Below are 24,297 nucleotides of genomic sequence, written 5' to 3' on the forward strand. Positions count from 1 at the left end.
TACTAAAAAGCTTTGTGGGAATTTATTGGCGCCAGAGTGAAGTAAGTTTTTCCTCATAAAACTGTATCTTGATGTGTGTTTGTTTTTCAATATCATTAGCATCGCAAGATTTGTTTAGTTTACACGTCCGTAATGCACACCCGCCTTCAGAGTCAAGAACCAATCAAAATTTGTGAAGACAAGTGACCTGAGAGCGTGATTCCCAACGCTGCGATCGCTATCGTGTCCCGTGTGTYGGGTTTCACCCTGGCTGCGATGACAGCCGTAAATCGCTGTAGTTTGTCGCTGCCTGTGTGTCGAGCCCTTGACACGGTTATTCCCCATTACAGATGAATATCTTTATGATCAGAGTTATTTTTTGTGCACTATCCTTTTTTGTAGACATATCAATGGGGGGAACGTCAACAAAATAGTGCCGGTGTTGACCTTGTTGTCGGCCTGCTTTTGTTTGTTTGCTGTTATATAAAACAAATCTTATGAAAGAATGGTTCTATCTTTGGGTTGTGGTGGTTTGTAAAGTAAAAAGGCAAAACACATCATTAGGAAAATTTGTATTTTTACATTTTTTGTTGTAAACTATGCTTTGTGGTCATGTTATATAAATTCCAACAAAAACAAGAAAGAAAAAGAAAACTTTCTAACCTGCTGATTTTCATTTTTTTCCCTCTTAGACAAGCTACACAGTGTTTGTTTATCACCAGGTTTTACTGCATCTTGCAKAAATAACTAAGTGTTGATGTGACCAGGTGGTCCTTTTTTTTTGTGACTGACCACAAACCGGAAATTATGTGTGCTCATCACTGTGCAAAGCTTGGCGCTTAACAAAAGCGCTACATGAAGCTGGAAAACTCAAGTGTTGCCTTCAGCGTGACAGGTGCTGCTGTCCTTTGTTTGCCTTGATTAAATCAGCCGACCGTGTCGTAAATATCCAGTCACAGAGAGACAAACTGAATTTGTCCTTTACTGTGTGTCATTTCATGGTGTATATAGGGAATGTTTGGTTAAACTGTGATGTTCTTTTTTTGTCCCTTTCTTTGCTCTGCAGCTACAACCTGGAGAGCGGTGTTTGGAACACGGTTCCCAGCAGCGGCGGCCCTGTGCCAAGATACGGCCACTCACTTGCTGCCTACCAGGTACACATAGACACACACAGATACATCCAAAACCATCTGTGTGCAGAGTTGAAAAAAGAAAGAAAGAAAAGCTGCTGCTGGCTGAGAGGAAGAATGTGCTGCCATGAAAAAAAAAAAGCAATAATGTTATTATTTTTTTTTAGAAAACAGGAAGCTTTAAACAATTTGGAGAGGAAATTAGTCATTTTCACTTTGAACATTAATCATAACTGTATAACAGTAAATGGAACAACGGATTAGGGGATTTTTTTTTTCTTTGCAAAGCCTCGACATTTACTAGCAAAAAAAAAAAACAAAGAAAAAAAAGAAAAAAAGAAAGGAAACGCCTGACACATCACACATTAAAGTTTTATCCTCAACTGGTGGCCCTTGGGGGGATATCCCTCTGACGAGTTCATTCATTTGGCCCACAAAATACGAAAATATATTTAGCAGTCAGTTGTAGCCCAGCTCAGAAAACACTTTTGCTTGAAGGGCATTTTGAACAAAAACACTCTTCAAATTCGTTAATTATTTGATTTTCTTTAAATATTACACGCACAGCCCCTCAAGCACAGCAAAAAAACAAAAACAAAAAAAAAATGGCTAATAGCTGAGAGAACAGGCCTTACAAGCATTAAATTCAGCTGCCGTTTTATGATTTGGCACTGTTGCCCGTTTCACTTTTTTTTGCTTAAATAGTGATTATATCCACACGGTTGAGACTTATGGTGAATTAGATTTGATTCACCCAAAGACTCACGGTTGAAAACCTGTCTAATGAAACGTGTACAAACATTCTGCTGCTGCTAATCCTGCAGCTGGGGGGTTCTTGATATTCATTTTCATTGGTTCAGTGGATCAGTGTTGAGTAGATAGGGTTGGATAAAATCGTATCGTGTGGGATTAATTGTCAGAAAAACTGTGAGGTGTGTTATAATTCACAGCTTACTTATTTAACTTGTTAAAATGAAGATGTTTGTTTGACTGGTGATTTGTGAGTAAATTTTTACAACACAAGGGTAGCTGATTTTGAGTAAAAATAATGCAAACGTCATATTAAAGGAGACCAATTTTGGGTCCTAGAAATTTTTATGGTATGTCTGTGGGCTATCCAGACCATGTTCATTCAATTTAATGCACAAAATAATTGTCAGATAAAAATTTCCTATTTTCTAGTTCTGCCTGCTCTGACTTCTGTTCAGAMCGAGCTGTTTATGTTAATGAGCTCTGTTGGTAACGCCCTCCTAAAATCTGTTGACATTAACTCCGCCCTCCAAAGCCAGCGTTTACGTTAGCATGGCTAATAATAGCAGAAGCTCYGTTGTACAACCATATGAGACCCAGAGGCAGAGTCGTGGTCGCAGCTTCTTTTTTTTTCCTCCCCCTCCTCTGCTCTGCGCTCACTCTGCATGCTGTTACCAGGGCAGGTAATGGGAGCAGCAGCGGTCAAAATACCTCAGAAACTCGAACAAATAGGCTAAAGCTAAAAACAATAGAGGTACATGAGAAAATGTGTTCATAACAAACGAAAATAAATAATTGTGAGGAGGTGGAGCCTCACCTGGGGGGTTGCTAGGCGAGGGGCTGAATGCAGATTGCGATGGGTTGTCGTACGGCTTGTGACATCACAAAATGTAGGAAGTATAAAACTTGTCGTTAATACACATTAAAAATACATTTACTTACAGTAAATATGCCCCGGGTGCATTTTTTTGGTCCTAGGACTGTTTTTTTAAGAAGTACATACCCAAAGTTGAGTWAAAAAACCTTTAAAAAGTGAATTTTGCATAATAGGTCCCCATCGTGATTATTTTATTTTTTTGGCCAATTTTGCCCAACGCTAACATGGAGGGGGGGTGCACAGATTCTAGCACTAAAGTTGAGCTCACCACACTTTTCAAAATAAACTATTTTGCTGGAGGAGAGGGACATTAATGCCCTTGACTCCCCAGTGAGCAGTAGACATGGTTTCAGCTTTGGTCTAGTCATAGTCCTTATTTAGTCTTGAAATATCTTCAGCTAAATTTGGAAAACGACAGTCTTGTATTGTGGGAAGTACCAGTTTTTAATCTTGATTGTTTAGCTGAGTCGCATAGAAGAAGAAAGCCAGAAAGTTCCATAGACTGAACTTGTTTTATTTTTGACAATCTTGGCTAAATGCAGGCATCTGTCTGAAGTATATGACTCAATTTAAACATCAGCAAAACTTTCAGTTCTAGACCAACGTTTGCCTTATTTTTAGCCTCAGTGTTTCTGGACAGTTTAGAGGTCATTTAAACATATTCTCACTGCTTGTTGGAACCTGAGTTACTGGTGATTTGCTTTAAAAAAACAAACTAAAAGAAATGCTGCACCAGCAGGTGCTGGGTGACGTTATGAGTTCAAACGAATAGATCTGAAGCTAATATTAGCACCAATGAACTGAACAGTACTTAGCAGTGATGTCAGCCACTTTAAAAACTTAGTTTTCTCTGAAGTTGAGTTGCAGCAGGAGCAGGAGTACACTAAACATTTTCACAGATGAAAGCTTTACTCCGTTTGTATCTAATGGAAGCTGCTCCCAGGAGAAAGTGAAATGAATGCGAGCAACTGTCTTCACCTCTCGCCAGGACACGATCTACATGTTCGGTGGGAAACTGGAAGCCAGCGGGGGCAACGTGACGGACGAGCTGTGGGCGTTCAACGTATCCAGTCGAACGTGGCAGCGGGGACACCCCGATGTGGACTCGTCGGCTCAGGCTCAGCTTTACGCGGTGGAAGGACACACGGCCCACTGCGTCCAGCTGAACAGCGGCGACTCCATCATGCTCGTCATCTTTGGCTACTCTCCCATCTACAGCTACATCAGCAACGTTCAGGAGTACAACCTGAGTGGGTGTCGGCTTGTTTACTGCAGATGTCTAATCATTATTCGTATGATCAGAATATATATTTCATTTAAACCATATAGGGCTGTAAAAACATCACAGCATTTATTCATATATTTTTGAAGTCATAAAGTTGTATCTTATTTATTTGCTAAACTGATCCATGCATTTCTTTTCTTGTTAGAATCCAACAAATGGTTGGTGCCGGAGACAAAAGGGGCTGTTCCTCAGGGAGGGTATGGCCACACCAGCACGTATGACGGCGCCAGCGGCAGCATCTACGTCCACGGCGGCTACAAGGCGCTGCCAGCCAATAAATACGGCCTCGTCGACGACCTGTACAGATACGACGTCAACATGCGGACGTGGTAAATCGTTGTGTCGCGCTCACGTTTTGTTACACTTCACAGTTTGTTCCGTGCTGAACCCTGACAAACCTGTGCAAACCTCCCAGGTTCATTCTGAGGGAAAGCAGCTTTCCCAGATACTTGCACTCAGCGGTGCTCCTCAGCGGCACTCTGCTCGTCTTTGGGGGCAACACGCATAACGACACGTCCCTCAGCAACGGGGCCAAGTGCTTCTCTGCTGACTTCCTGGCCTATGACATCGGTAGGACTCGTTGTTGTTTTCCTTTTTTTTATTTTAGTTCATTTTATTCAGCATAACGAACAGCCATATCTGGAAATCTTTTTTTTTTCTACAGTAAACATCAGCTTTATTAAACTATAATAATAGCTTTAGTCTTTTGCTTATTTTACATTTTGAATATTCCTTTTTTAATTTTTAAAATTTTTTAAATCGTTGAGTGTTAAAGCTTTTTGAAGATGTTTTTTTCAACAGTAAAATTTTAAATCAGGTTGTAGGTGCTGTGTGTTTCATTAAAGAAAATAGAAAGAAACAGTATTTGTTTATTATTTCTCAGCTTGTGATGAATGGAGGCTCCTCCCCAAACCAGACCTGCACAGAGACGTCAATCGCTTTGGTCACTCAGCTGTCGTCAGCAATGGGTGAGTCTATTTCCTGGTGTCTCAGAGTAACCCACACCAGACAGATAGTCTTGTGAGAGTTTAAACTTAAAACTGTTTTGCAGTTTTGGCTTAAATGGTCACATGCAAATAATCCCCTTTTAGGYCTTCCTTTTATTTCACATGTTACCCTTTTTGTTTATTTCTTCTCGTCAGGTCCATGTATGTATTCGGAGGCTTTTCGAGCGTGCTGCTCAATGACRTGCTTGTTTACCGACCCCCGAGCTGCCGGGCCTTTTCCACAGAGGAGGGCTGTGTGAAAGCTGGACCTGGGGTTCGCTGCATGTGGAGCAGGGGCCGCTGTCTCCCCTGGAAACCCAGCATGGCTAATGGAAGCCTCTCTCCTGCCCCATTCTGCCCCTCTAAAGCTGGTAAGACTCTGATTTTTTTTTGTTGGAGGTTTTAGTTTTATTTTTTTTAAATTCCTCCTTCACTTTTTAATGTAAAAATACTGCACCAACTTACCTACTGTTTGATTTTTTTGTCTGTGTGTCTTTTTAGCAACGGTGGATGAGTGGTGCTACAAGTTCTCAGACTGTGGCAGCTGCACAGCAAACACTAAAGGCTGCCAGTGGTGTGATGACAAGAARTGCATCTCTGCTTCCAGCAACTGCACCTCTGTGAGTTTACCAACAGGGGGCAGCAGAGCCCCTTTAGTTTCCAAGATATCCTCATTTTTCCTCAAAGATTTCATGATCTGTGCAGAAAAGGCTTTGTTATTATTAATATTTACTTGGTTATAGTCTTGTTAAGGAGAAAAAAAATCCTCATAACATTTTATGTAGATCTTGTTATTCAAGCTGGGATCATTTTCAAAGCTGAGGCAGATTTTCTCTTTTTTATCTCCAAATTGAAATCTGCTTCTTTCTTTCTTTTTTTTTTACATACCTCCTCTCTTTCCTTCCCTTCCATGTTGCAGAACGTGAAGAACTTTACAAAGTGTCCGGTGCGGAACGAGCAGGTGTGCAGCAAACTTAACAACTGCAAAAGCTGCTCCCTGAATCTCAACTGTCACTGGGACCAGAATCACTCGCAGTGCCTCGCGTTGCCAGGTAAGCTGAACCCTGCGTCGTGAAGTCCATTAAAGCRCACACGGACTTCTTGTTAAAAATTCTTCATTTTTGTTCTCTTGCCCGACATCTAGAAATGTTTTATTTTTAAGTTTGATTTGTGGAAAATTAAAGTTTCGTGCTTTGTCTTCTGCTAAAAATCCCCCAGATTTTTTTTGTCAAGGGAATATTAGACAAAGATTACATAAATTTTCTCATCACGGTTTGGCTCACATAATTACACTAGATGATACTATAGCTAAAAGACAGCAGTAAGTATATAAAAAAAAGTGTTTTCAAGCTGTCATCTTGATGTTGTTTATCAGGTCTGCCAGTGCATTTAGTTTAGCTCTCAGCATCTACCTCCCACCCAGCCTGTTGCTGATGTGGACGCCAGCAGAATACAGAGAAATAGCGCTGTCACTTTTATCCATAATTTTCAGCTCGTGACGAGTTGTCGCCTGAGGGCAGCGCGGTGGGAGCTGCAAATAATATCTCTGTTTATACTTGTGTGTGTGTGTGTGAATTTGTCATGCCTGAAAGGGACACACAAAAAGCATACATCTAAAACCAATAAATGCAAATTAGAAAGCAAAATTGTTGACATTTAAACACACTAAGCCTTAAATCTTCAGTTTTTCGTGACTTGTAATGCTTGAAATGTTCCCTTTTTACCAGAGTGCAAAACATTTCGTAGACCGGTATCTCTTTTCGTTCTTTTTTAAAATGCCAACAATGTTACACCAAAGTTTGATTATCACTACATTATGGATGGCGTGTTAATGTAGATCCTGTTTGTCCCTTCCAGCCCAGCAGTGCAGCGAGGGTTGGAGCCAGGTGGGCGATGCCTGCCTAAGGATCAACTCCAGTCGCGAGAGCTACGACAACGCACAACACTACTGCAAGAACCTGAACGGAAACATCGCCTCACTCACCACCTTCAAACAAGTGCACTTTGTGCTTGAAGAGCTCAAGAAGCTCCAGAAACAAGAAAAGGTAAATATGAGCAAACTGGAAACACTGATGTTCTGTGCAGCGCGGACTCCACACTGGTTTCTGCACCCAAGCGATGAAGATGAGCAGTTCTGTGCTTATTTCAGCTACTGCAGTTATGTTTGTTTTTCTTAAGGGGGGTAATATTTATTATCAAGGAAATTCTATACCATATACTGTATATACCATATATTTGGAAAATGGCAACTCAGGATACGGTTGAACCTTACTCGAATGATCCCACATCAGACCGGAAAGTACTTTTACTGAAGAACTGGTGCGAGTACAGAGGAAGACGTTTCAGCTTGGTAATATATGTGACCCRTCATATCAAAATGAGAATTAAGTCAAATTTGGTCAAAATAACCTCATTACATTTTCAGATTCTTGGCTTTAAAAGCTACATTTTGATACCTGGATCATTCAGATATCATAAGTAAATCCATATATATGACTTAATTTCAATTCAGTTTCAGTTCAATTCAGTTTATTTATATAGCGCCAAGTCACAACATATGTAGTCTCAGGGCACTGTACATAAAAAAGCACAATCTAAAGAAGAAGCCAGCAGGCTGCGTTGAATCACTTCATCGCAGTCTCCCATCCTGAGCAAAGGAAAAACTCCCTGCTAATCAGGAAGAAACCTCCAGCAGAACCAGGCTCAGGACAGGCGGCCATCTGCCTCGACGGGCTGTCTTGTTGGTTACAATAATACATAAATATTTGGTCTGAATCCTAATTTTATGTAATTTTAATGAAGAATTTTTGATGTCCATAAAGAGGAAACCTCAAATTATATTTGAATATTGAAATTTCCCAGCCGAAAAGAAATTAAAACATTGCTAGCTCACATAGAAAGTCTCAAAATTTTAAGGAATTTTTCCTCAAAATCAGTTTTTTTATTGCTACTGCTCAAAAAAGTGCTTTAAAATTTTGTTTTATGATTATATTTCAGACATTTCATTCAAATGATGCATTGATAAGACATGTATTCATTATGTTTTGACAAAATGCAATTTTTGTAAATGTCTTAATCAAAACACTGTATTTGTCTATTTTTCCTTATACAGTACCACTTTTAGACTTAATCCTCGTTTCGATGTGATGGGTCACATATATCCCAGTTATCCTCCCATACGTCAGTGTTAAGCTACGTTTTGGGAAGAAATCATGAACATCCACCATTTTAATGTTTTGCTAGTCTGCTGGAGCAGCGTGGGGGATGCGTAGGGGAGTGGGGGAACTCAGCAGTGGACCGAGATCCAGGGAGGTGTTTTGAGTAAATGGGCGGTGCTTTGTACCAGCGAGCTCCATGTGCCTACAACAGGAGATTCAAGGATTGCTCAAACATGCATGAACGAGTCAAAGCAACACTCTGGGCATGCTTTTGATGAGGGAATGACATCATAACATGAAATGAAGTTTAAAAAAGTTGATTTTGCATAATACCCTCCTTTAGGTTTGCTAAAAATCCAGAAATGGCTGTAGCTGTCAGTTTGACAGATATTAGGCTAAAAGTTGATGTGCCATCTACAACACTCAGTGTGACAACTCGTGATATTGCATGAGATTAATGTTCTTTTTAATGTTTCTGAATCATTTCCCAACATAAGAATGTGTTAATGAAAAGTCTTTCCTCTTCCTTCTATAAATGCAGAGCTTTTAATTCCTGTCCTTACACACAGTGAACCACAGCTACAGACAGTTATAAGCACCTTCATTATTGAAGATGTGGACTGTTGGATCTTATTTGCTTGTTTCTGCTTTGATCAGAACATTTCCATGATCCAAAGACAACATCTTTCTGTTATAAACAAGATTCAGTCCAAAAGTTTAGACCATGCCTCTCACAACTTCCAGTTAAGTTTTTTTTTTGTTGTTCTAACACAGACTGCTGTGTTTCAAGACATTACAGTAGAACTAAGCTCTGATCCACCACCCCGTGCAGTTCAAAGAGAATGACGAGCACACTCGTTTCTCTGATCTGACACGCCTTTTTGGTTTTACAAGACTGAAGGCTTTTTTTTACTTTTAACACTGCTGTTTGGTGTCTGTGTCGGAGTTGTAGACCTAATTTGTGATTCAAAGGCTGGAGCCACTGTTGCGTCACTCAGTAGGCAGGCGACGAACAGCAGGTTTACCAACCAGAGTCGACCTTTGTTGTCTCAGTAACTCACGCTGATCAGATTCACTCGTAGACATGTCRAAGCTGACTTCAGATGTTGCCAGGYTTAACTTAAGAAGTCGGAAGTTTGTGCTTTGAGTCGCTTTACTCCAGTTTTCTTCTTTCCTTAAAAGCTTTGTTCATCGCAGCCGTGCCAAAATTTARCCTTCTTTTTTTTAACAGTAAAGTTGAGATGTGCTTTTGGGCAAATGATTACCTCCTCTCTGACCTTGCTGCTCCATATTCTTCTTGCAGCAAGAGAAAAATAGTTGGAATCCAGTGATGATATGTTTGGTCATGCTTGCTGTAGTCGAGAGCATAATTTGCTGTCAGTCTGCTTAGTTTATTCAAATTTTGTTATTTGTTCCAAACAGAACCTTGACGTGCCTTTCCACATTATTTTTCCCATTACTTTAAAACGCGAATCCTGAAGGCAAATAAGTAATCATATCTGTGAAATTATGTTTAGTAGACTCTTAATGGTTTCCTTTGTTCCCAGGTGTAAATGCAGGAGTCATTAATTTTTTTCTAAGTAGCGTGACAGAACAGAAGAAGAAGCACATTTATGCTATTTTATTGTAAGTTTAAATCTCCAGTTCTTTATTATTGTTATTATTTTTTTGTTGTATTTCCACAGCGGCTGTCCCCCTGGGTGGGCTTGAGGAAGATCAATGTGTCATACTGGGGTTGGGAGGACATGACTCCTTTTACAAACAGCAGCCTGCACTGGCTGCCCGGGGAGCCCAGCGACTCTGGATTCTGCGCCTACTTGGAGGAKCCTCAGGCGTCGGGCCTGAAGGCCAACGCGTGCACCGCTACCGCTCATGGGCTCATCTGTGAGAAAGCTACAGGTCAGAAACACGAGCTATTTACCTCGAGCTAAAAATGCTTTCAAATATTATTTTATTTAAGGTTCCGCCGCTTTCTATTTATTTGCAGGGAATCCCAATCAGAGTTCCCGTTCATCTTGCAAGAAGCCCTGCTCACTGCACACGAACTGCGCTAACTGTACGAGCCAAGCCATGGAGTGCATGTGGTGTGGAAGCACGCAGCGCTGCGTGGACTCCACTGCGTATGTCATCTCCTTCCCCTACGGCCAGTGTCTGGAGTGGCAGACCACAGACTGTGTGGGTAAGTGCGTTTCACCGCGCCGGGTCTAGACGAGTTGTCGTCGGAGGTCCGTAGTCTGGCATTAAGGGGGCAGACGACGAGCTCCGCTAGACTGGCTTCTGTAAGCAGTCAATATTCATCATGAAGGGAAAAGAGTTCAGGGGAAAGAAAACGGCTTAAAGTGGAAGGTGTTTGATTCACAGGGAGAATCAAATTAGTTTCCAGTGATTGACTTTGGAAGCTACTTTTGGCTTTTAATGGCCAATTACTTGTGCATATAATCTGCTGTCCAGCTGCTGCTTTCCACGCTGACTGAGCTATAGATGGACCCATTCCCATTACATCCTTTTAAGTAGTTGGATCAAAGGAAAGAGACTGGAGTTGAAGAAAAAGAAGAAACGTTGCTAAACTTGTAAATTCAAAGTGTTCTGAATAACCTTTTCTTAGCTTTTTGTGCTTTATTATTATTATTGTTATTATTATTATTATTATTATTATTATTATTATTATTATTATTATTATTATTTTATCACCCTCATTTTAAAGGTAAAGCTGTGTGATCATGTTTTACCCATGTGTGTGTTTGTGTATCATTAGATGTTCTGTACATCTAAAAAAAACAAAAAACAAAAAGAAAAAATTGTATAGGCCTTCTGGACGGGTTCTTCTCTAATGAAACGTTTCGTCTCTCCTCCAAGAGACTTCTTCAGTCTGAGAGTTTCAGGCAAAATTCAGGCTTTTAAGCMCTGCCTCCATGTGACTGATACTCACATCACATGGCTATCGTTGACACCTAATTAACACCTATTGTTAACAGGGGGTGGAGTGATACTGGCAATAGCAGCACTGTAGGAGGGGGACAACTGAAAACGGAGGCCTCCGCCTCTGTTTAATGATGGACGGTCTTTCTTCTCAAAAATGGCTTCTTTTACTCCTCTCTCAAAACCAACGTTCCTCTCTATCAAGAATGAGAACATCCTCATCTCTGAAAGAGTGACCGCTGGCCTGTAAATGAGTGAAAACTGCAGAGTTCTGGCCATTAGATGTAGCTCGTCTGTGTTGGGACATTCTTTTGAACAGTGGCTGCTTTGTTTCCCCGATGTATAACTGGTCGCAGTCCTACTGGCACTTAACAGCATATACAACATTGCTCTGTTTGTGCCGGGGCACCGGATCTTTGGGGTGAACCAGCCTTTGCCGTAATGTGTTTTGGGGTTTGAAAGCCACTGGGACATCATGTTTAGAAAATAAACGTCTCAGTTTCTCCGAAACACACATGGAGGCAGTGCTTAAAAGCCTGAATTTTGCCTGAAACTCTCAGACTAAAGAAGTCTCTTGGAGAAGAGATGAAACGTTTCATTAGAGAAGAACCCGTCCAGAAGACCTATACAATTTTTTTCTTTTTGATTTTTTACCTGGATTACTGAGATGCATCAGGATACTGTACATCTACATTTAAATAACTTTTGGACAACCCCAGCTAACTGACATTTCAAAAACTTGACTCAATTTTACAAATATTGGCCTCATTTGGTGTGGAAGCAGCTGAGACTGATCCACAACGTGTGTTCTGAGCGCTAACCTGGCCATTAATAGCTCACAAACCACTAAATGTACTTTCAGGAACTAATCAGATACCTCTACAATAATATTGAGCTACAGTTTGTATCGTCTCGCGATAATGCGTGCAATGTTATTTAAAATTTGGCAAAAATGTACAACTTTTCTCAGCATGCGATCTATCTTGTCTAAAACTCTGGCATGAAAGGTGATGGGATGTATGTGTTCATTCAAGAAATGCTAGGTTTTAATTTATTCTTTGTCAGTTTTTTTGTGTCATTACCTGTGTTGTTTTTAAAAACATTATTACTCATTAGGAAATTAAAACTTTTCTGTGAACTTAACCTCAATATTAATCAGGCACTTAATTGTCAGAAGTATCAAAGATTCAGGAAGCCTAAAATAAGGTTTGTTTGAGCTTCTATCCTTGTTGTCAGTGACTTCTTCAAGGTGTCACCTAATAGATGGGCTATTTAAAAAGTTGTAACATATTAGCATGTGGACAAGTCCTTAGTTTGACACCATTATTTTGTAATGTTTTTTTCCCCTCATTATCCCTGTAAGCAGAAAACTTTGACCCAGCATCTGTTAAAGGAACTGATGAGCTCTGAGCCATATGCTTCCTATTGATTGGACAGTATGAAAGCAGTTCTCAATTCCCAGCTCTTCGTTTTACATCGTGGTGCTTAAAATTACTAATTTTGTAGAACATTCTAGTTTTATGTGAAGACTACACAGAGCACACATTGAAGAAGAACACAGTAAATATAAAGGCATTGATCGGCATCATAGTGGACACATTCTGAGGAGAAACAATGTTTTTTTTCCAAACCTTGCAGTAAGTCGATTGGGGAGCTCCTTCGCCTGAAGGTCGTTGGAGTCGTTCGGCTCGGTGCTGCGGCCTGATGTATGAATCATTCCCACAGTTGTGTCACATTGAGAAGACATCTCTGATCAGTTTAGCGAGTAACAAATTTAGGGAGCCCAAGAGTGCTGTCTCCGATTCATTTGTGTCTGCGGGTGTTGGCCCTCGCAGAGATTCTGCTCACCGCGGATATTTGTCTTGAGGAATTAGTCTCTCTCTGTGTGAAGGGCGGGGAAGGTCGTTCAGAAAATTCTCTTCATATTTTTTTTCTCATTGTCTGTGTGGGAAAACAAAATGAACAATCCCAAGTCTTGAATTATTGCGCTTTATTTCTTCCTTAATTTAAGTGGCAATAAATGTCTATTTATACTGCCAGTTAGCGTGCCTCAAGTTATTTTTTTATTAGTTCTCACTTGACAAAAGGCTCAGTTTGTAAACTTGGGCTTTAACAAGTTATCATTTGTTAAATGGGAACAAATGCTTCAGGGTCAAACTTTCTGTTTTAAGACATATAAATCTTTTTTTTTTCACTTTCTTTGTAATGACCTTCTCTCAGAAACCAGACTTTTGATGAACACACTTTCTGCTTCGTCATGATGGGTCAGAAAAACAAACTGGCCTGAAGCTGTGTTCAGCACAGACAGGATTTCAAACATGAAAACCTGATGTAACGCTCCACTTTAACACAAGGATTTTATTTCTGCCTTGAATTCAGTCAGTTTTCAAGCAGAATTGAGAAAAACTCAAGGTTTTTAAGGATTAAWAATTTGGCTTTAAGGGTGTTTTGAGCCATGATGTTTAAATGTTGTACCACGACCTTATTTTGGAGTCAGTTAATGATAAATTCAAAGCAACAAGAATCTATATAAATGGAAGATGATGGGGTCTAATAAAAGCTATTGAATAATCATGGACCATTATTTTTAGGGGTGCACAGATAAATGGTCTGCCCGATTTAATCGGCACTGATTTCATTAATTTTAGGAGATCGGCCGATACTTGGATAAGATCAGCTTCTCATCAACCTCCACAAAGGTATTAAAATCAKCCACTGTCCCCTTTTGCTCTGCTGTGACCAGCACCTAATGTCCAGTTCAAACAAGTTTKTGTTKTTTCAAAGGTATTTTCAATGTTTTACAATAGTTACAAGACCTTCATATTACAGTGTCAGATATTTAAAAAAATCTGKATCGRCCAAATCAAACTYGGCAGACTTTTTAAAGATCAWAATCRGACAGAAAACTGCGAACTGCAATCGGTGCACCCCTAATTATTTTAATTTAACTTCTAAAAAATGCTTTTCAGTTATGAAGTAGAGCAGTGGTTCCCAACTTAATTTGCTCCAAGCCCCCTCTTTCTTACTTCCTAGCCAGGCTGAGCCCCAACCCCCACCAATACCTCGCTACTCCTCACATCTCCCAAAGACAAGTTCAACCTTCTGTTTTTGTCTTTCTCAAAATATTAAAGCGAATAGTTACAAACTTTGATTTGTGAAAAAAACAAAAGAACGGAGTTATGCAGATTTTAATTAGGGCTTGCTATATCAAATGAGTAAGAGAGCAGAAGAATGCATTGCTAAGCTACCTGCTAATGCTATTTAAAAAAAAGGCTCTAATTCAGCTATTTTAATATTTACAGGATTGAAAACTAGCATAGTAGCCAAGAACAAGCGGACAAATTCTGAATGCTAATTAAAAATCCAAAATGGCCGCCAGAGCTAATTTAAAACTGCAATAACTCAGGCTTTTTAAAACATTTTGGGCTAAAATTTGGTGTAGTGGTAGCTAAGAACAATTTCCATCACATACTGAAGCCAAATCAAAAATCCAAGATAGGCACCATAGCTAAAATGGAAAATTGAACATAACTTAGCCATTTTTAAACATTTAAAGCTTAAATCTGCAATGGTATTAGATCACATTGATTTCCAACAAACAATGAATTCAAATCTTAATTTAAATTGGGTGGCACAGGGCAAGCCCATTCATAGTTTCTCCAGGAACTTTTCTAGTTATTTAAATAGACTTGTTGTGGTGATTTTTATACAAAAAACAATAAAATGACATTTTCACAAYCTCTGAGCAGACAAGGTCCCCTCCTGTGCGCGACAGTGTGGCTTCTGAATAAATTAAAATGATTTAACACAGTTGTTTATACTTTTAGCAGCTCCTTTTATTCCACAGCTGACGCCGCTAAAAATGATAGATTTTCTTTTCTGGATCTCTGACAGACGGACTTCAATCTCTGAACTCGTAAAGTTCTTCTTTTTAATTTATGCTGTCATTTTCATGAATGGACACTTCCTGATATCTGAGGCAGGAAACATAGCCTTATATGGTGTTTTTGGGGTGGTAATTATGCTAATCTCCTTTCCTCGTGCGCGAACATTTGATACGCATTCATCATGTTTACGCTCCTCATTTACACACTTTTCCAGAAGATAGAAGAGTTTGTTGAATCTGACGTGGCATGCTCGTACGAACCCTTTGTTCGATCAAAACTAAGAGAAATTTAGGATAAGAATACGAGCATGTTCTTGCATGCGACCCATTGTTTTTTACAACAGACACGATCTTAATCACCATCCAGTTTCTTTAACACCTTCAGCCGGCAGCTTTATGTAGTGAAAGTCTGCGTGAGCAATGTGGGCTTTGTATTCCAACATGCTTTCATGTGGTGGCAAAGCAAGAAGTCCTCGTCCAGCTGCTTCCATTTTCAGAAGAGCAGAAATCCTCCACTCATGGCTTGTCGTCGAAGCAAACTTAAGTGGCCTCACTTTGTGCTGATTGCTCTTGTGTTGTCATGGTTTCACATCCATTAGTAGAATAGCTGTAGATTTGTTTGACATAAACTGAGGTAAAAGCACTCAGTGTTTGTCTCCTTAAAATAGTGGTGGCATTTGTCCACCGAAGTGTCTGTCTCTCTGAAACGTGTCAAGCAATTTAATGGCCTTAAAGTCCGTCAGCTGACAAAACAACATTTGTGCTCGGGTTCTTAAAGTTAGGATGAAGTGCCAAAGCACACAGCACCTTTAATCCTCCTCTGGAACTTTGCTCAACTTTTTTCCTAATCCCGCAGTCTATGAACCTCTCCTGAATCTATCGATCAATAAATGCTAGACACTTGTTTATAATCCACTTATCTGTTTTTAAAATCTGCTGTCTTGATGCCAAGCTAGATAAGCAGATTGTGTTTTAGTGTAAAGCACATTAAGCCTTCTTAATCTACAGCTCCTATAAGGATTACGAGAATCCAAAATGCAGTTCTTTGTTTGCAACACGAGTGAACGATTGCTGCTCCCAGTGCTGAATTTGTGTGGACATCTATCAGTGTGAAAGACACTATTGAGGAGAAATAAAAATAATTGTGACTAATGAAATACAAATTGGTTGTTGTGATCAGCGTTTGACAGCGTTTTCCTCTCTTCCAGCGCAAAACTGTTCAGGACTGCGGACGTGTTCTCAGTGCTTGGAGCAGCCCGAGTGTGGCTGGTGCGGAGATCCGAGCAGCACAGGAAAAGGGCTGTGCATGGAGGGCTCCTACCGGGGACCCATGAAAAGACTGTCGAAGCAGGGCCAGCAGAGTCTTTCCTATGATATGAGCCTGGAGCCAGGCAGCTGCCCTAAAGACAAGGGCTTCGAGTGGGCCTTCATTCACTGCCCTGGTGAGTAAATTACATCCTGACCGTCTTACTGAAATGACAGATTATGTGTCACATGTACATCTGTGTGAGAGGTTCTTATTGGGTATTGATCTTTGTTTTGTTTTTTTTATTTGGCTTGTAAAGACGTTCATTTCCTGGATTCCTGTTTCAGCTCTGCAATGCAACTAATCCCTCCCTGATGATTTCATGCAACCACACACATTCATTAAGTTCCAGTTCATACAACCGCTTTGTAATGTGATAATACAGATATAGGTGCAATTTAAGGATCTGAAATATGAATGAGCAATATTTTGTTTCATAATGACTTTACTAAAACAATCAAGGAGCCACACATTAATTAGGAAAATGTATTACTCCGCTCATATGTTTTGAAAGACCTTTCCTTTATGTTTTCCTGATTGCATTTTGCTGCATAGTTTGTTTGCACGCTTGGTCAAAAATGTTCAACACTGCAACACTGTCATGGCTTAAAAAGTTAGCTAAAACCTGAGACTTATTTTCATCCAAAATCTTGAATTTCGACATCCAGTCCATTTAAATCCTTTTTTTTCAGTCAGTTTTTTAAATAGTGCTACAACAGTTAGTCGACATAATCGATTACGTTGATTATAAAAATTAGTTGACGCTGAATTTTAATGTTGACACGGCATATTATCTTACCACATAAATGTTTATTTGTAGCTGCAATGCAATACATGAACTGCTAGGGGCAGAATTGCTTCTGTTGTCTGTGGTTGCATTGTTCACTAATGAATAACAAGCCAGCCTGCAAACCACAGAAGAAGGTGGTGCAGGCTAATAATATCAATGGGCGGCATGATGGCGGAATGGAAAGAGGACAATAAAGTGGCAAAAAATAAAATAAGACCTAAACTTTCAAAAGTTGGCTACATTTTACTGAAAATAAAGCAAAGTAAAGTGCAGACCCTGTGAAGCAGAGATGTCACTCCATGGCAGCACAGCAGCAATGAAAACACGACCACCTGAAACACAGACTCTCTGGAGCCATGGTCATGTCCTCTCCAGATGGGTAAATTTCAGAACGTTAGCTTGTGCATCAGGTTGATGCCTTTATAGATCTGTTTTTCAGTAACTGACCACTTTGTGCTAAAGCCAGCTGTCTTTAATTTTTGTTAGTTTATCTAACAGAAAACAATGGTTCTTGGTTAGCGGGTGCTATCAGTTATGCTAACATTAGCTAATTGTCATATTAAAATAATGAATTATAAGAGTAGTCTATCCTGTCTCGTCTTTTGATTTGATGATGCCTTTATTGTCAATGTACTTGAGCAGAATGAAATTACATTTAAGCACATCCATTTTATGTATTTTTGATTGGGTTGAAGTCTTATTTGAACCTTTGGACTGCCAGATCAAGCAAAATTTCAATCAGGATGAACTATTTTTTACTTTTATGCACTTCAATATCACCTTAATCAATGATATTCTTCAGTTTATTTTGGACTTGCAAAGCTACGCAGCAGGGCAGTAACAGCCCCTCACGGAGGAGAGGCTGCTATTTTGGGATATTTGCACAATAGCTGTTTTTTTAAAAGACTACTTGCAGCTAATTTGTATTATTTAATTAATGGGAACTTGTTATGTTGAGTTAAAGAGACTGGATAACAGGGTGACATTCACAGGGGCGAGCAGGTGAGATGAGGTGTGTTCTGTGCACCCACAGGAAGCTTAGATGGATGTTGTGACAGAAAAAATCGTGACTAAGTGATAAAAGAACCAGCAGATTTGTCAACTATCAGAATAGCCATTAGGTGCAGCCCTATTGAATAACTTGGGGCCATCGAGGACCACATGGAGGTTGCCCAAGGGTTGCTTTTGGCCCACAAGTTATAGTTTGCCCCTTTGTGATCTGAAGGGTTCTCAGTGGCTAATTGGTACAGATGATTATTAATCTACTTTTTCAGATTTTATTAAATTTTTGAACATTTCCTGGTTAAATGTGTAAAATTATTCATCATATTAAAGTAAAAAAGCAGTGATTGGTGTTGCGGTTCATTTTTAAAACTAACTTTTAAAAGAGCACTTCGACTAATTTGGCTAAAAAAAATAAATAAAACAAGCCAGGCAAAATTACCAAAGTTTTCCCAGTTGGAGATTTAATTCAAGCTAATTAAAAGTTGTTGCCATAAAAATACTTCTAAAAGGCAGAACTGATTAAACAATAATTAATATGACATAGCAGACACACGCTGCTGACAGCTCTAATGGGTTCTTTTTTTTTTCTGGGAAGTAATAACAATAACTGTAGCTGTAAAACGATTCACTGAATGCTGCATGACATTCAGACTGGTGTGATGCAAAGCTTTGAGAATCACAATTGTCTTTTTTCCTCCCCCCTTTCCTTTTCAGCTTGCCAGTGTAATGGCCACAGCACGTGTGTGAACAGCAGCGTGTGTGAGCAGTGCCGTAACCTCACCACCGGTCCACACTGCGAGACCTGCATGCCTGGGTACCACGGAGACCCAACCAATGGTGGCAAATGCCAGGGTGAGTAGTGCCATCGCTTTAACGATGCGCCGTTCTGTGCCCTGGTCCTGACCTCCAGAACCTTGCCCATCATCTGTACCTGTTCTGAAGATCAGTTGTTTTGAGTAAAAAAAACCTCTCTGTTGATCACCTTCTCTTTTCAATATTTATTTATTTATTTATTTATTTATTTATTTATTTATTTATTTATTGCACTTTTGACGAACAGTTTCCAGGACCGTGATATATTTAAAGGCCTGTATATAACGTCATGAACACAATATACTGTCATGTTGCAGCTTAACCAACAGAGGGCAGTAGAGTGCACTGGTTTAAACCAGACCTATGACATTTTGTCTCTCCTTCCTGCTTTAAGTGTTATTTACATAATCTGATGGAAGCAAAATAAGCAAAATGATCACAAGTCTGGTTTGGTTGCATTACAAGAAAGATATGGACTTAGATTTAACTTTGTTTGACATGAGTGAAGTTTGTGGAGAAAAAAAAATATGGTAAAATGTTGGAACTGCAAGTGAAGCTGAAGCATTGTGTTTCCAATGTTCTTCACTTGTAAAGTTCATCATTGCTAAAAGTAAAAAGCAATTAAAGTACACCTACAATCAACTAAACCTACAAATACAGAGATAAAGATTTATTTGTAGGACTCCCAAATATAGAATTTAACAAGCCCACCTCAGGTTTTCTATCATTTTACAGATTTCTTTGTGGTTAGTTTTGGTCTCTTTATATGAAATGTTAAAGTGATGCTTTTAGAAATATATTTATTGTATTAATTTCTACCTAAACAGAGGGGAAATTTTTTTTTTAGTGATGCTCAAGTATTGTCTAAACTAAATTTTGGGACAAAAACGACCTTGTCATAAAAAGTGTGTTTGCAGCTATGTAAAGCACTTTGTTTTAAAACTTTCTTAAATATTCATACGTACCATGCTCGATTCTGCAGAGGAGGCTGGTTGTGGACGGCCCACTGACCCATCAGTAACACACGTTCTCCACGTTTTAGAGCTCGCTGAACCAAAAGGAAAGGGCTCTCTTATCTTCCTGCAAATGCAAACCTAAAAGCCCGTTGAAGTAGCAGTGCTTCAGTAACCTGTTCACTCATTTTTCACCCACCATTTCTACGTTTCACACACACATACACACACGTTTATACCTGGCGGGTGGTGTAGCCTCCTGTTGGGAGTTTGCACGGGGGGGGTCTCCCTCATCTGTCTGATCTTTGAAGTTCAGCCMAATCTTTTACGAAATGCAGTTGTTTACCACCTTACTCAGATCAATATCAATTTTCTGTCTCTTGTGTTTGGTGCAACAGAAAGAATCTGCGGCTTAGCGTTACACAAACACTGCAACCAGTGGGAAACTGTCTGTCGAGTGCTTTAAATCAAAAGAACAATTGTTTCTGCACAAACTGTTGGGATTGTAGGACCTTTAGTTCCATCCGGTGGTCTTTAACTCCAATATTTGTTAGGTGTTACTGACTAGTATGAATCAGTTGTATTATGTTCCTATAAAAAGTGTATTTTACTTTGTGTGTGTTCTCCATTTTAACACTCTTATTCTTTCCTCCATTTGTTCTTGTCGCCCGGTCCAGCCTGTAAGTGTAATGGTCACGCAAACGTATGCCAGGTGTTAACGGGGAAGTGCTTCTGCACCACCAAGGGGATCAAAGGAGACCAGTGCCAGCTGTGAGTACATGCAGTCTTGTCATTTTTAGACAGCGCTCACAAATCAAATACAGACGTTAAATGTTGCTCTTGTCATATTTTTAAAAATTTTTTCTTTTATTATTTATGTTTATGTAAGATCCTTGCACACATCTGTTTCTTTTTATTGGCAGTCAAATGCAGATGAGTCGGTAAAACCAGAGTAAAGATCCGTTCGCCTTAACGGCCAGAAAAATCCACCTCTTAAATAAATTTTGCTGACTCAGTGTATTAACAGCAGCGTAGGAGGACCATTTCCGCTAAGCTGTCTCTTTTCTCGCTTGTAAGCAGAATGGAAGATGGTTTTAATATCGTAATGCAGTAAGAGTTATGAAGGGGTCCTGGCAAACCTGAACACATTCATACACTTCTACACACACATTGGAACAATTTGTCCTGTCATAGGTTGTTTTTTTTATTTCTTAAAAGTCTGCCAGCATCATTTTTAAAAATAAAGTTACTCATCCTTTTGCCTTCTAGGTTTTAACTTTACTTTTTTTTCTTATTGAATTAATTTTAATTTTTAACTCAGGTGGTAAATCACATTTTTCATGCAGCAAACTAAGCATTTTTTCACTTGAGCCGTCATTTATTCAGCAACATATTCCTGTTTTTATTAAATGTAAAAGATTTCTGTGCTTTTAGGTATCTGTCTGCTTTATACACTTGGACTAAGATTTGAATAATTTAACATGATAAAGATGAGATCATTTTTCATTACGTTCTAACTGAAACAAGGCAAGCTTTCTTTTCCCATGACACCATAGAAATTGGTAAAAATATCAATTCATCAGAGTGTCCTGATGCATCTCAGTAATCCAGGTAAAAAATCAAAAGGAAAAAAATTGTATAGGTCCTCTGGACGGGTTCTACTCTAATGAAACGTTTCGTCTCTTCTCCAAGAGACTTCTTCAGTCTGAGAGTTTCAGACAAAATTCAGGCTTTTAAGCACTGCCTCCATGTGACTGATACTCACATCACATGGCTATCGTTGACACCTAATTAATACCTATTGTTAACAGGGGTGGAGTGATACTGCCAATGGCAGCGCTGTAGGAGGGGGACAGCTGAAAACGGAGGCCCCCACCTCTGTTTAATGATGGACGGTCTTTCTTCACAAAAATGGCTTCTTTTACTCCTCTCTCAAACCAACGTTCCTCTCTATCAAGAATGAGAACATCCTCATCTCTGAAAGAGTGACCGCTGGCCTGTAAATGAGTGAAAACTGCAGAGTTCTGGCCATTAGATGTAGCTCGTCTGTGTTGGGACATTCTTTTGAACAGTGGCTGCTTTGTTTCCCTGATGTATAACTGGTCACAGTCCTACTGGCACTTAACAGCATATACAACATTGCTCTGTTTGTGCCGGGGCACCGGATCTTTGGGGTGAACCAGCCTTTGCCGTAATGTGTTTTGGGGTTTGAAAGCTACTGGGACATCATATTTAGAAAATAAACGTCTCAGTTTCTCCGAAACACCCGCAACATACGGAATAACCACTGGTTTGGGTCTGGGTTTGGGGTCTTCATTTTCACCTGAAGGTTGCATGGAATCCTGTCTGTGTTTCCTGTCTGCTTTCAGGAAAGCCCAGTCAGGATAACCACACTGCTCCAGGGCCTGTCGTGTGTGTGATTTCTCTTTCTGCCTGGCTCCTGGGTTTGTAGGGACACTGTCTGCTCTGTGGTACAGAGTCCTGATCACTCCTAACTTGTGTTCCAGTGGGTGATGGGAGTTGTTTCATTAAAGAAGAACCCGTCCAGAGGACCTATACAATTTTTTTCCTTTTAATTCATCAGAGTGTTACAATATATTTTTTTCCACTTCAATATCGTTTCAGAAAATCCTCTGATTCATTTAGACCACTCGGCCAGTTTGACGTTTTTATGTTTGCGCTCTATATTTAGAACACGTATTATTGTGCTACTGCTTTATTCACAAATATTTTATTTCTCAAATGTCAATATATACTAGTGCTTGGCGTTATGACCCAAATTTTGCATCACGGTATTTTCAAAAATTATACCGGTATTGCAGTATTTGACCGTATTTTTCTTTTCATCACAGCTCATCTGGTAATAAAATAAACAAACACTGCTTACTGGTCATCTGAAGTTACTCTTTCTTCGACACAGAAACTATTTATTGACTTTTTTCTTTTACTGTACCTCTGTCTGTGTCTCTGTTCCCCTCCTCTACATGTCTTTTCTTTGCCTGGTTGTTGACAGTAGTCACACATTTTGGTACGGTCATGAAGGAGGAAGGTTGAGCAAAGATCATTATGGGGCCTATTGTTTTATGTTATTTAATAAAGCTTAACTGAATGACTCAGGCTGCATGCACCAGTCAACTAAACCCTGATACAAAACTTTTTTACTGTACTTCTTATTATGAAATTGATATTGACACATTTAAAGCAATATCAAATTAAAATTAAATCAAATTGTGACCCAAAGAATTGGGTTGTTCACATTACCCAGCACTAGTGCACTAATCCCTCCACAGTAAATATCTAAAGAAGGAAAAAGAAGCTAGARAAGAGCCAGTCGTTGCCTTTTATAGTAAAATAATTGCCTTTTTCACATTTGACAAAGTATCTAATTGATTTCTTGTCCCAGATAAAATGCAGTGCCGGACAATGATCAGCCTTCATAAAAAATATAAGTACACACATGCCGTGTAAACCTTTGCAAAGTACATACACTGCCAATAAAACCTTCAAATAATGGCTGCATTGATGAAGTAACAGATGCATCAGTGCAGAATAATAACTGTTTTGAAGGGGAAAAAAACAAAGGGATGACGTCTACGGTGCGCTGAAGCGATCAGTCATCAGGAAAGATTTTTTCTGTAGTGCTCACTTGGATTCATACTTTAATCAGGAAAACGTCTGATGCATGGGGAGGTGGGGAGCAGCAGTAATGAACGACGAGCCTGCTAGATATTGTTCAGGTTCGCAGCACATTTCTTTCTTTCTGCGTGTGTTTATGGTGTGCACAGGCACAGAAATACGTCCAGACTGAGTGTAGATCAAATTAAGATACAGTGAAGGGGGGGATTGCCTGAGGTTTAGATGTGGGCATGGATGCATGCAGGTGTAGATTAAATTAAGATACTGTGTAGAAAAGCTGAATTATTTCAATGAGCTTGTGGGTTTGTGTGCTTTGCCCTCTACAAATGCCAGGCTGTTGGAATACTCCAACAGTGATGTTCTTTGGGGTTTCACAGCCGTAGGTGGCATTTGTCCCTCTGTCCTTTGTGTTGTGGTAAAAGATCACCCAGTTCTGTTTAACATAAAACAGTGKTKTTTTTTTTTTCTCAAGTTACACAGAACCATGTTTTTATCCTGTGTTTTACCTGTGGCCACATTCAAATGGTACATAGTTAATATTTAAAGTCTTGAAAGAGGTTTGGTGTCACCCAGACTGCAAATCAGCAATATTGTTGAAYTATTTTAAGAGCTTGAGTCACCCTCTCCAGTGTAACAAGACGTACAGCCACCTCCCCCTCAGTGGTGTTCGTGTCTCTCATCCAGCTTCCCTCCTGAGTTCACCGTCCTCTCCCGACTCCTCACACCGCCTGTTTGTTCACATCCTGACRAGTTTAATTGGCTGTCTGCAACGTGAATAAACCACAAAACGAAATTAATAATAAAGATGTAATTTCCAGCATCAC

At 39.6% G+C, this 24,297-nt stretch overlaps 1 protein-coding gene across 3 annotated transcripts in view; it reads left to right on the plus strand.

Annotated features, from left to right (window-relative positions):
- atrnl1b (attractin-like 1b) overlaps positions 1–24,297 on the plus strand; it is an 85,209-nt gene that overhangs the window by 15,387 nt on the left and 45,525 nt on the right. For 2 of the 3 annotated variants that reach the window (XM_014007590.1, XM_014007589.1), the window contains exons 7-20: positions 1,046–1,133; positions 3,725–3,986; positions 4,167–4,350; positions 4,437–4,591; positions 4,905–4,989; positions 5,164–5,378; positions 5,509–5,627; positions 5,927–6,059; positions 6,865–7,052; positions 9,851–10,064; positions 10,153–10,344; positions 16,179–16,412; positions 18,786–18,923; positions 20,515–20,608. In XM_014007590.1, the coding sequence (XP_013863044.1) occupies positions 1,046–1,133; positions 3,725–3,986; positions 4,167–4,350; positions 4,437–4,591; positions 4,905–4,989; positions 5,164–5,378; positions 5,509–5,627; positions 5,927–6,059; positions 6,865–7,052; positions 9,851–10,064; positions 10,153–10,344; positions 16,179–16,412; positions 18,786–18,923; positions 20,515–20,608 (2,301 nt within the window). Of the gene's footprint in view, positions 1–1,045; positions 1,134–3,724; positions 3,987–4,166; positions 4,351–4,436; positions 4,592–4,904; positions 4,990–5,163; positions 5,379–5,508; positions 5,628–5,926; positions 6,060–6,864; positions 7,053–9,850; positions 10,065–10,152; positions 10,345–16,178; positions 16,413–18,785; positions 18,924–20,514; positions 20,609–22,206; positions 22,246–24,297 lie in introns of those variants that run through there. The other variant, XM_014007591.1, reaches the window with a different exon arrangement.

The sequence above is a fragment of the Austrofundulus limnaeus genome, unplaced genomic scaffold (assembly GCF_001266775.1).
Source record: "Austrofundulus limnaeus strain Quisiro unplaced genomic scaffold, Austrofundulus_limnaeus-1.0 Scaffold43, whole genome shotgun sequence".
Taxonomy (NCBI): Eukaryota; Metazoa; Chordata; class Actinopteri; order Cyprinodontiformes; family Rivulidae; genus Austrofundulus; species Austrofundulus limnaeus.